Here is a 12,716-nt window from a genome sequence, read left to right as displayed (position 1 = left end):
CAAATCTGGCTTTTCAAGCCACCCTCAGCTCTAGTCCTGTGGAACAGCAAAAGGAGTTTACAGAGAATAATCCACACTGGGTGTTTCTCACTTGGATTTCTTTGCACATGACAATGCTGGTGATGAGCCTGCAGGACTCAGCTCTATTGCCCACCAGTGGGAAGGGTGTACAAGATTTAAGCAGATATGAGGAGGCACTGGGAGGGGGATTGGCACTATTTTCTTCCATGTTTTCCATTTGTCTGGCTTTTTGATCAGCTTCAAATCCTGCTTGCAAGACAGGCAAGTCTAGATTGCAAAGACAAAGTGCTGTGCTGAAGTGCTTCAGGTATCAGAAGCAGCTTGACTGGGGCAGCTACTTGATGGCTATTGGCAATTTTCACTGACACTTAGAAAATCATCTCAGCTATCTCCACACTACTGAATTGTAGGGAATGGATAGACTAAATTCTGTTCTGACTCTCTGAGATGCTGACAGCCTCCAGCTGTGATGTCCTGAGCATATTTCACTTGCACTTAACTTCTGCAAGAGTTTAGTGTCCAAATAAAGCTGAAGGTCTTCCCCTTTGGAGAAAAGTTCTGAAAAACCATAAAGTGATGGAAGTTCAAAGGGAAATGCAAAGTCCTGTACTTGGGAAGCAATAATGCCCTGCACCCATACAGGCTGAAGAGCACCTTTGCCGAGAAGGACCTGGAGGTCTTGGTGGAAATCAAGTTGCACATGAGTCAGCAATGTAGCCTTGCCAAGAAGGTGAATGGTATCCTGGTCTGAACTGGGAAGAGTGCTGCCAGTAGGTCAAGGGAGGTGATCCTTCCCCTTTGCTCAGTGCTGGTGAGACTTATCTGGGGTGCTGGGTCGAGGTCTGGACTCCCCAGTACATGAGAGACACGTACATACTGGAGAAAGTCCATCAAAGGGCTGCAAAGAAGATAAATAGACTGGAGCAACTGGCATATGAGGAAAGGCTGAAAGAGCTAGAGAAGGCTCAGGAGGGATCTTATCGAAGTGTGTAGATATCTAATGGTTTTCAGGGGAAAGCAAAGAAAACAGAGAGGCCATGGACACAAACTGGAAAACAGGAAATTCCATTTAAGCAGAAGATTATTTTTTCCCCCTGTTAACATATTTAAACACTGGAACTGGTTCTCTGGAGAGTTTGTGGAGTCTCTATTCCTGGAGATATTCAAAACCCAACTGGACATGGCCCTAAGCCACCTGATTTGGTTGACCATGCTTTAATCAGGGGTTTAGAGTAGATGATATCAATAGGTTCCTGCCAACCTCAGTGATTTTGTCATACAAAGCCAAGGAACTAGGATAAAGCAGAAATCTGCATCCCATCTGCTCAGGTCATCAGGCTCTGGTGTCAGGACTCTCCTGTGGTTTAAGGCTCTCCTCTCTGCTGTTGAACATTATCCCTCATACTCAAAACTCCCACAACATTAAAGTAAGCTCCAAAACTGGGCCAGGATTCCTATGCCTGAGTGCTGTCTGTTATTCTCACCACTCTCCAGATGATGCCATGCTTCCTGCACAGCGGCATCACTTCCAGGGCTGCTCAGCCCACCCAAACACAAATTGTTCAACAGCCACCCCTAAGTTACTGTCCTGCTTCTGAAGGAATATCTGATTGCAGATGGAATCGATTAGCAATAATGGGACAAGCAAATAATGAGCTGAGCCAACCAATCCAGACCTGGTTGCTTTGCTTTTAAAATAGAAAAGAGCAAATTATATTGTTTGTTACCATTATTTTTTACTTTTTTTTTTATTTCTATGGGTGTTTCAATTTAAGCCACAGCCATAAAGAAGGGAAATAAAAAAAGCCCAAACCCTCTGTGAGACCAGACTTGCTGCAAGTCCTTAGGGGCTCAGCCACACTTCACATGGAGAGAGATTTGCCACCATCTGTTGACCCGGAAAACAAGACCCCTTTCAGCCTAACCCCTGGGAGAGCTTCTCTGCTGCTGTTAACTACTACCAGCCAAGCAGTCTGCATTGCATGCAGATTTCCTGGCTGGAAAAAGCACCTGGATGATGGAGCCCTGGGACAGGCTGCCCAGAGAGACTGTGGAGTCTCCTTCTCTGGAGACATTCAAACCCACCTGGATGTGTTCCTGTGGGATTTAGTCTGGGTGATCCTGCTCTGGCAGGGGGGTTGGACTCGATGATCTTTTGTGGTCCCTTCAAACTCCTAATGTTCTGGAGTATTCCAGTGGGGCTGGGACTGTCTTCCTTGCTTTTCAAATACATTTGTAAGCATTTTCAAAGTAATCCAGAGGATTGAAGAGCTCTATTTATTGATGCAAGCTCCTAAAACTGGCATCCTGGCTTGCACTGGGACAGTGTGGCCAGCAGGAGCAGGGAAATGATCCTTCCCCTGTACTCAGAGCTGGTGAGGCCACATCTGGAGTGCTGAGTTCAGTTTTGGGCCCCTCACTACAAGAAGGACATTGAGATGCTTGAGTGTGTCCAGAGAAGGGCGACAAAGCTGGTGAAAGGTTTAGAAGACAAATCTTATGATGAGTGGCTGAGGGAGCTGGGATTGTTCAGTCTGGAGAAAAGGAGACTGAGGGGAGACCTCATGGCTCTCTACGGCTACCTAAAAGGTGGTTGTGGTGAGGTGGGGATCGGTCTCTTCTCCCTAGTAGCTAGTGACAGGAACAAGGGATCTGAAACTGCATCAGGTGAACTTTAGGAAATATTTCTTTACTGATAAAGTGTTGTCAGATATTGGAACAGGGCGCCCAGGGAGGTGGTTTAAAAGAGGAGTAGATATTGTACTTGGTGACATGGTGTAGTGTTGGACCTAGTAGGGCTGGATAGATGATTTGTCTTAATGACTTTGAAGATCTTTTCCAACCAAAACCATTCTATGATTCTAACTACTCAGTGCCTTGGAGAACACCCAGCTGTGGAATTGCCTTATTTATTTGTTTTACATTGCAGTGGTAGGAGATGCCACCAGAGAAGGAGCCCTGTTCAGGCAGAGGGCAGAGAGAAAGGAAAAAAAGACTGGGCAGCAGCTGCTGGCAGTGTGCAAACTCCTGCCTTCAAAGTGATTCTCAAAAACTTCTCATCACGCTTGCCCAGCAAGGCAGCAGATAGAGCTCTTACTGAAGGCACTGAAACCCTGGGACTGGCTTGGCTGAGATGATCCTGGAGTTATCTGAGCAGGTTTCCAACAGCCACCAGCTGCTGAAAAGTTGGGGTGACCTGGGGACCCAACGACTGATACAACTGAACCCCCAAACCTGACCTGCTCCTGGTTGCAGAAAACAGTGCTGCAGCATCACTGGTGGTGTCACTGCACCCAGATGCAGCTGAGCATTCCCAGCTCTTCTGGGAGATGAAGCACTGTCTAAGGACCTGAGCCTGCCTCTGAGTGCCTGTTGCTCCACTGTTATGCCTGGCACTGGCATACAGGGGAATATATGGCTTAGTAAAAGTTACATGTAACTCCAGCATCCTTAAGCAGCTCCTGGAAAAACATCATTCACCACAACCTGCACCCACAGCCACTGCATATTTATTTGAGAAAAGAGATGCAGAGAAAGGCAAGAGGCAACCTAACCATAAATTTTCTATTTTGGGGTGCTATTTCTTCCCAGATACAGAGTTAGCTTCCTATGAATTTAAATTGTGGGTGCAAAGCACTGCATTTCCTATTCCCCTGTCTACCCATGGTACTTATATACATCCAAATCCTAAAATAGCTGGACACTTTTCAATGTGTTTGTCCTTACCTCACCCCTGCTGGATAGGAAAAGACAATTATTTCTGATTTAAATAGGAAAACTAAGGTCAAGAGACTCAGGAGTCACCTTAATTGCAGCAACAGTGCTGCTGTAATTCTCTACAGATCTCAAGTGAGGCAAAGTTTGGGGGGAGACCAACTGTGAGACCAGCATGGAGTGGGATTCAAACATGCTTATGGTAGGAAATTAAGGCATCCACAGTGAATGATTCATATTTGCATGACAGCACTATAAACAGACATGATCTGTGTCACTCCTGGTGGTGTATCTCGTACATCCCAGCCACACCTGCAATGGGAATGGCCCATTTTCTTCAAACAAAATACCTCACCCATAACAAAGCCACAAATCTGACTAGTCCAACACTCAGGTACATCTGTGTGTGATGCAACCCAACAGCACTTCCTCCTTGGCTGTGTAATAAGGGGGAAAAACGTCACAACTCAGCAAAAAGTCTTCTACAGCCTTTCATAGCCATGGTGCAAGCAACCTCACTGAGCTGAGTGTTGGGTCCTTTAGGAACACAGCCTGCACTGAGGTTGAGATGAGGCATGTGCATCACCTCCTACACTGAGCAAGGAGGAATCCCACCACTGGCACAGCAATAGGTTTTTCAGAACATTTATATTTTTGTAGTAATTATATTGTGAACACTCTTTGGGGCCCAACAGGCTTGAAAGATCATCTAACAATTAACCAAGTGAAAGTTTAGCTTCCTGAAATGCCATTCTCTGTGTGAACGATCAGCTGAATCACTCATGATGATGGAGTTGGGATTTCACCTCACTTGCCCAAACCCCCTTCAAGCCAATGAACACCAGGACAGGAATCGTCTGCAAAGTGTGGCTATTTCCAACACAAATGAGCTGCTCACTAAAAATCCCCTCATAGTAAATGAAGATCTCCTCAACAGGCAAGATAATCTCAGCATGATTCATGACATCCTCTTAGAGATGCCTACACTTGGCCAGAATACACTAGAGCTGCATAAAATCAAGTGACAGAGATCCCTCACTGAAAGTCATTCCCATGCAATAGCTGGTTGGCCACGTGAAAAACTGATCTCAGCCTACTTAGTCTTGATTTTAATGGTAAAGAAACCACTTCTGCACTGAATCATAGTTTTAAGTTTACAGCTCTGCTAGCTTGCTCAGCACAGGGGTAAAAGCATAACAGGGCAGAGGACAGCAAGGGCTGTCATCAAATCCTGCTCATGAAATCCAACCCTGTGCTGCAACTGCATCCTACACACCCCTTCATCAACTGGGCAAGCTCTGCCATGAAGTCAATAAAACACTCCTTCCTGCAGACCTCCAGAAAGGCTGTTCAGTACCCTTTGATGGTTACAAACTTCCTTTAAAGTCCAGACTTTGATCTCACGGCCGTTTTATTCTCCTGTGTACACACAGCCAGCTCAAACCGCTCTTCCCTGCTGCCTTCTCCCCAGCTGCCTCTTCTGCAGCCCTTCCTGTGCTGCAAAGCTAACCTCTTCTCATCAGAAATAGTCACACTTCTGTCACCCCTGTTTCTCTCCTGCATCCCTGGTAAAGGCTCCTCAAATAGGGGGTGGCTTCACAGGGACCGAATGACATTCCTAACAGGGAACAGAGAGACTCCCATCCTGCTGATAACAAGCAGCAGTCCCATGGCTCAGCCACCAGGAAAAGCAGTTGGCACTTACTACCAGCACTGAAAACACAGAGATTTACTTTAATTTGAAAAGAAATCCTCCATTTCACTCATGTGCATATATCCACTGTAAAGAATGGGTGGTTTGAAGACAAGACCAACATTACTCTTCATCAGTGCAAATCTACCTGCTTATCCCGAGCTGGTGATCCATCTCAGCACTACCATCAGGTATTCTTAATACGTGACTAATCTACCTGACACATCAAATTACATCTGTGATTAAGCCCCTCCGATCAATACAATTGATAATGGCTTCTGAACAAAGCTTTATTCCTGGGTTGTACCGGGGACGGCGTGTTTCCTTATTTCCACTCGTTTAATTAGAAAGGATAACAAATTGGTTGTTAAATACCAAGTGATTTTCTTTTTTTGCTGAAAGGATGCAGACTGTGCAGAAGGCAACACACCTACCTAGCCATAAATCAAGGTATTCCATTACGGATGGCAGGGAATCTCATTTGCTTTCCATTCTCCTTCTCTAGAGGACTGAACTGTGTTAACATTACATTTATCCTGGTAGTTTTACTAGGGGTTTTTTTTAATTTCCATCAACACTCACATTTAACAGTCATCACCTTCACATGATCTCATGTCATCACCTTCGTAAGGCTTCTCCCCAGCAAACTTCCCCCTCGCTCCCAACAGTCAAACTTGTAATTTTGCAGCTACTCCCAGATCCATTTAACACATTATGGAGCCCAACTCCAGAAAAACCATCTTTTTTTGACCTACTTGGGCTCACATGCTTTGCCTTGAACACTTCAAGGAGGAAATGTATCCTGTTCAGACACTTTGAAGCTGCCTGTCCACACCACTTTCAAAACAGACTTCTCCATAAGACAGCTTGTCCACAGTCACCCACGTGAGAGCCAACCCTTTAAGACATGCAAGGACAGCTGTTGGTGTCTTGAGAAGAGTCAGGTATTGAACTCTTAAATACCTGCTGATGTATCCCAGTCCAGTATTTCAGAATTCCATTAGGAAAAATAAATAAATAAAATTCCAGAGGATTTTTCTATACTTGATTTGGCATCAAGGGCTTGCAACATGACTGTATTTAGTGATGTCCAGTGAGAGGACAAGGTGCAATGGGTGCAAGCTGGAGCACAGGAGGTTCCATGTGAGTTCACTGTGGGTGGCAGAGCCCCGGGACAGACTGCTCAGAGAGGTTGTGGAGTCTCCTTCTCTGGAGACATTCAAACCCTGCCTGAATGTGTTCCTGTGTGATTTAGTCTGGGTGATCCTGCTCGGGCAGGGGGGTTGGATTAGATGATCTTTCAAGGTCCCTTCCAACTCCTCATGTTCTGTGATTCTGTGATTCTTAAATCAGAATTGGGAAAAAAATACTTTCAATGGTTTAATTCAGCAGAGAGGGGAAGAAAGAAAAAAAAGCTGCTTTGGATTAAACTTTCCAAAGAGAACAATAATTTTCAAAAAGCAGAAAGAAACATTAACACTTCAAGTATTTATTCTTCTATTTTGGATGCACTGTATGCAATTGAATTTCTTTAAATAACCGTGAAAATGAAACGAAGCGCTTATTGGGCTTTCAGATGAATGTTTTTAACTACCCTGACTTTTCCCTTTACTGGATTCCAGGCGAACATTTCTTCAAACAGCTCCATTTAACTGTACAGGGACACTTGAAATAGTTTCTGAATCAAAGAAAACCGTGCCTTAGCAGATAAAAGCAGGGGCCAAAAGCCATCCTTGCATTCAGGAAAGCTCCTCCAGGGATCAGCTTGTTCCCGGGATGCTTGTTCTATCATTAAGTAGCATTGTGCAGAACAGCCCTTCAGTCTGTAGTCTAACTGCAAGCAATACCAAGGGAGAGAGGATAAGACATTCTCTTCCAGTTTTTCCTTTATCCTGCAAATATCAAGCAGGATACATGTCTTCCCACCCCTTTCCCTGGCAATGCAATCCCTTGTTTTCGGAGCCTGACAGTTTACCACTGGTCCCTACACATCCCTTACTCACACAACCAGGACCTGTAACTTGAGAGAAGCACTTGGAGGAGGAAAGGTCCAACTTGATGGCTCACTCCTGGGGCTTTGACAGCACTGCTGCAGGAAGGGACAACACCAAAACCAAAAGCTTTCCCTCTCTGCCACACATCTCTAAGTCCGAACATGGGTGTCTGTGTCAAAATTACCCAAGGTCCCTGCAGGATGCCCACTGGGGAATCGCATTAGCACGGACCCTTTTGACATCACCTACGTGTATCCTGCCCCACAGGTTGGTCTGTAGCTCCTCAGCTCACAGCAACATCCTGCAGCCTCTCCCCTGCTCTGAAACCCCACGTGTTGCATGTGTGGTGCTCCATGCCTGCTCCTCAAAGGAGGCACCATTCCATGGCTGCTGCCTGAGGCTGGGATGGAGAAACCTTGGGAGGCTGAAGAGCAAAGGTAGCATCACTGACCTGGCCCTTCTCTCTTGGACACTGAAGCAGCGAGTGGGTTACAGGGACTGGAGACCCTTTCAGGAAGACTTCCCAGTGTGGTGTGTGTTCCATGTCTCATGAACAAGGAGAGGATCTCAGCCACCTGGCTGAACCTCATAGATACCTTGCAGTCTTGGAGCACACCCTTCCTCCCTCTGCCTTGCCACCAGAACAGGAGCAGTTTTGCCATGGGGATGGACGGGCAGTTCAACAGAAGGAGAAGATTGCCATGACTTCCCTTGGAGAAAACCAAGGCCCGTGAGAGCTTCAGGCTTTCACATCCCAGGGAAAAAATGGTTAAGGCACTTCCAGTTCAGAGATCTGGATGACTAACCGTGATTAAACACACTGAGACATCTAAGCTATATTTACCCTGCTGGGTAGCAGTGAGTGATCCTCAGCGAGCTATTCAAACTCTCGGTCACTTGAATTGCACTTTGCAAGTACCTATTTCGCTCCCTCCTAATAGAAGAGCTCGACATCAGACAGAGTGATTGCCCTGGTCCAGCTGCAGAATGGGTGAGAAACAGGATCACAGAACTGTAGGGGTTTGAAGGGAGCTCCAGAGATCATTGGGTCCAATCCCCCCTGCTAAGGAAGGGTCCCTAGGACAGGTCACACAGGCCAGCGTCCAGATGGGTCTTGAATATCTCCAGAGAAGGAGACCCCACACCCCCCTGGGCAGCCTGTCCCAGGGCTCTGTCACCAGGCAAGGCAGATGGGAAGCTGGGTGAAGCAACACAGGGAAGAGAAGAGAGCATCCTCATACCTGAAGTCTGGTTATCCCAACTAAGCTCTGCCAAGCACTGGCTGCGCTCCTCTTCAATCTCCTGCATGATGATGCACTCTGGACGTGTGCTGGATGCCTGCAGAAAGGGCAGAGAAGAAGAGAGTGAGCAAAATCCACCTATCCTCAGAGGTGTATCCCTGGGGATTCATGGCCATCTGAACTCTCCTGGGCCACTGCACAACAGGGATATACATCCAGCCTTATGTTATGTTTGCTTGAGAGATGGGAGCATAACCCAAGGCCTGCTAAACAAGCTGCATCTACCTCCACACCTGCCTTAAAAATAACCCAAACCAACCTATTTTTTTTCTGATGATTGGGAGCAATCCCGCTTCTTCATGCTGCAGGAACTAACCTCACACCAACAGCTATCTAGGGCAGGAAGGCAGCAGTTTTAATATTCATGCCCAGAGCGGTGGGACCTGTGTTTACATGGTTTATTCCCTCCGTTCTCACATGGCCTGCCTCCTGGCTCATGCTAGTTCAAAGCAAAACAAAAACCAAATCAAGTAAGAACAAAACCTCTCTGATGCAGATTAGGAGATCAAGGAGCTAAGAAGGAGGAAATTCCTGATGACAAGACTTTTTTTTTCTTCCCCCCCCCCCCCCCCCCCCCACGTGGTTTCTCCTCAGTCAGACCTAATTATATTGTGGTTGTAATACAATGGTGGCTATAAATGTTCGGGTAATTAATTGTGGACTCCTTACAACATGTATTTCATGAACTGCCTCAGTCATAAAATGTGCAAATCACAATTAGCTCTTCAGAAAAGGGAACCAGGAGCTGGACAACGGGTCACGTAACAGTGTCCTTTTGTCACCAACACGCTCGCAACTTGGAGGGAACATCTTGCTTCATTGCTATGGCAATTGCAAGCAGAAATTGAGGTCTCATTACACCCAGCACTGCACAAAACACCCCATCTCTTTCAAAGAGACTGCAAACGGTATTCAGCAGGGAGAAACCGCTGCAGAAACCCAGCTGCAAAGAGGCAGCGAGATGGGGATGATGTAAAGGGAGCAGAAGTCTCAGCTTGAGTTCATTCTGTCACTGTTAAATGTGATGCTGGGAATGCCATGAGTTGGTGAGCTTCAGGGACAGATTTTTGAGGACAGGGGACAAGCTTTTGCCTGTAAGAAGTCACTGACTCAGTGTTCTCTCTTGCAGGATTTTGGAAAAAGTACATATTTTCATCAGAAATAGGCAGAGAAAGTAAAAAATATAGTGAAATCTTTTCACAGAATCATAAAACGGTCTGAGTTGGAAGGGACCACAAGGATCACAGAGTTCCAACCACCCTGCCACAGGCAGGGACACCAACCTCCAGGCCTGGAGCTACACAAGGTTGCCCAGGGCCCCATCCAATCTGGCCTTGAACACCTCCAGGGATGGGGCACCCACCACCTCTCTGGGCAGCCTGTTCCAGCCCCTCACCACTATCTCGAGCTATTTCTCTATCCATATATTTGCCAGACAAGTTTGTTAAGACAGAAGGCCCAAAAATCCTTTGAAGGAACAACTGTTTGATGTAAATTGCCCTTTGAATTAAAATTATAAAACAACTTAGCACATTACATTTATTCTCACCATTTCTTATTAACCCATGTCTTGTCCAGGCCACTAGTTTCCTATAGGTTGGAAACAGGCCTTGATTAGTAGTATATAAACAATTATGTGATTTTTCCATTCAAATTAAAAATGAAAAAAATAAAAACCAAACACAAGAATGGGGGGGTGAGAGAATTATTTGGAATTGTACTCAAATGCTTATTTTTTCCCAAAGGGAAACAAATCTTTGGAAATTTTATCTCAGCTCATCTAAAATCCCATAGATTTATTTTGTTTTGAATTACAGAGCTTCTTGCCCTTTTTTTTTTTAACCTTAAAAAAGTGTGAGGGGAAGCATGAGAGATTCACAGAACACTTTCTGTAAAAATAAAGACTGAAATGTTTTCAAAGCATTCTAACTTTTTCAAAGGAAAGTTTTAACTCTCTGGACTTAAAGTATTGCCAAATTCATCCTACATTTATAAATAATGAAAGTTTATACTTTACAAATTAATTCACAGAATCACAGGGATTGGAAGGGACCTCCAGAGCCCATCGGATCCAACCCCCCTGCCAAAGCAGGGTCCCTAGGACAGGGCACACAGGTCCGCATCCAGACGGGTCTTGAGTATCTCCAGAGAAGGAGACTCCACACCCCCTGGGCAGCCTGTCCCAGGGCTCCCTCACCCTCACTGTGAAAAAGTTCTTCTGCATGTTGGTGCAGAACTTCCTGTGCTCCAACTTGCAGCCATTGCCCCTTGTCCTGTCCCCACAGACCACTGAAAAGGGGCTGCCCATTTCCCCCTGCATCCCATACTTCAGATATTTATAAATATTACTAAGGTCCCCCCTTAGTCTTCTTTTCTCCAGGCTGAACAGCCCCAGCTCACTCATCCTTTCCCTGTAGGGGAGATGCTCCAGGCCCTTAATAATCTTCGTAGCCTCTTCTGGACTCTCTCCAGGAGATCCCTGTCTTTTTTATCCCAGGGAGCCCAGAACTGGACACAACACTCCAGGTGGGGCCTGACCAGGGCAGAGCAGAGGGGGAGGATCCCCTCCTTTGACCAGCAGCGCTACCTTTGATCAGGGTTGGCAAAGCACTGTGTACTTCTACAACAGATTTTAATATTTTTACTTTATGCAGTAAATTTTCTACCGAGGCCATTAGCAAGTACTTCATTGCTGCATCTTCCCTTCACTAAAATGCATGTCTAAATTGGTTGATTGCCTATTTACCACAAAGGCCTGATACTTACTTTTGAGTAAATGTTTTATCACCTTTCAAAAAAATTAGGCCAATTCATCGTTAGTGTTCTGGAAAGTGGGCTCATGATAGATTCAGGTAAACTTGTTTATAGATGTAATTTTAAAAAGCTCATCTTTTTATGTATTTTTTACCCAGTTTAAGGGGAAAGGCGTCTACGTCAGGCAAAACACTGAAGAAGAAAACATTCTGATAGCTAAAACACCAAAATACAGGTGATCTTGGGTTTTGTAGAGCTCAGTTGCTGAGAGCTTTTAAGCAAGGTGGGTAGCTCCATTGACCAAAAGAGAATTTTGATGCCAGATACCCACCGATTTCAAGCAGAGCAAGACACTGAGATAGGATTTAGTCTCCTGAATAGAAGTATCTAACCTCAGTTGACATATCCTAGGGTATCCATTTTGGCCAACAGCTTTCACTCCAGGGGACCTGGGACCATGTGAATCTTCTCATAGATCTACCAACCCGAAAACAGTAACCTGAAATATATTAAGCTCTCTAAAGCAGTACAGATACCTCAAAGCAAAGAAAAAGTAAATTTGCAGACAACACCAAGTTGTGCAGGAGTGTTGATCTGATTGAGAGTCAGAAGGCTGGACCTGTGAGAGGGATATGGACAGGCTGGATCAATGGGCCAAGGACAACTGTATGAGGTTGAACAAGGCTCAGTGCCTGGTCCTGCACTTGGGCCACAACAACTCCAGTTAACACTACAGGCTTGCAGAAGAGTGGCTGGAAAGCTGCCTGGTGGAAAAGGACTTGGAGGTGTTGGTCAACAGCCAGCTGGACATGAGCCAACAGTGTGCCCAGGTGGCCAAGAAGGCCAATGGCATTGTGGCTTGTGCAGAAATAGCATGCAGTGATCATTCCTCTGTACTTGGCACTGGTGAGGCCACTCCTCAAGCGCTGAGTTCAGTTTTGGGTCCCTGACTACAAGAAAGGCATTGAGGCACTGGAATGTGTCCAGACAAGAGCAAAGCTGGTGAAGGACCTAGAGAATAAATCCTGTCAATCAGGAGTGTTTGATGGAACTGGGACTGTTAAACCTGGAAAAGATGAGTCTGAGGGGAGACCTTATTGCCCTCTACAACTACCTGAAAGGAGGTTGTAGCTGGGTGGGTGTCGGTCCCTTCGCCCAAGTGGATGGGGATAGGACAAGAGGAAATGGCCTCAAGTTGTGCCAGGGGAGGTTTAGATTGGATATTAGAGGGGGAAAAAA

General features: G+C 45.8%; 1 protein-coding gene across 1 annotated transcript in view; it reads right to left on the bottom strand.

Annotated features, from left to right (window-relative positions):
* LOC311189175 (vasoactive intestinal polypeptide receptor) overlaps positions 1-12,716 on the bottom strand; it is a gene marked incomplete at its 5' end in the record, with an annotated part of 122,811 nt that overhangs the window by 74,417 nt on the left and 35,678 nt on the right. Inside the window, one exon of the mRNA XM_084260759.1 lies at positions 8,664-8,760. Within this exon, the coding sequence (XP_084116885.1) occupies positions 8,664-8,760 (97 nt within the window). The remainder of the gene's footprint in view (positions 1-8,663; positions 8,761-12,716) is intronic.

The sequence above is a fragment of the Gallinula chloropus genome (genome assembly GCF_964237585.1).
Source record: "Gallinula chloropus genome assembly, chromosome: 2".
In the NCBI taxonomy this organism is placed as follows: domain Eukaryota; kingdom Metazoa; phylum Chordata; class Aves; order Gruiformes; family Rallidae; genus Gallinula; species Gallinula chloropus.
The sequence above is the reverse complement of the archived record's forward strand: the minus strand, read 5'-3'. Positions and strand labels throughout refer to the sequence as shown.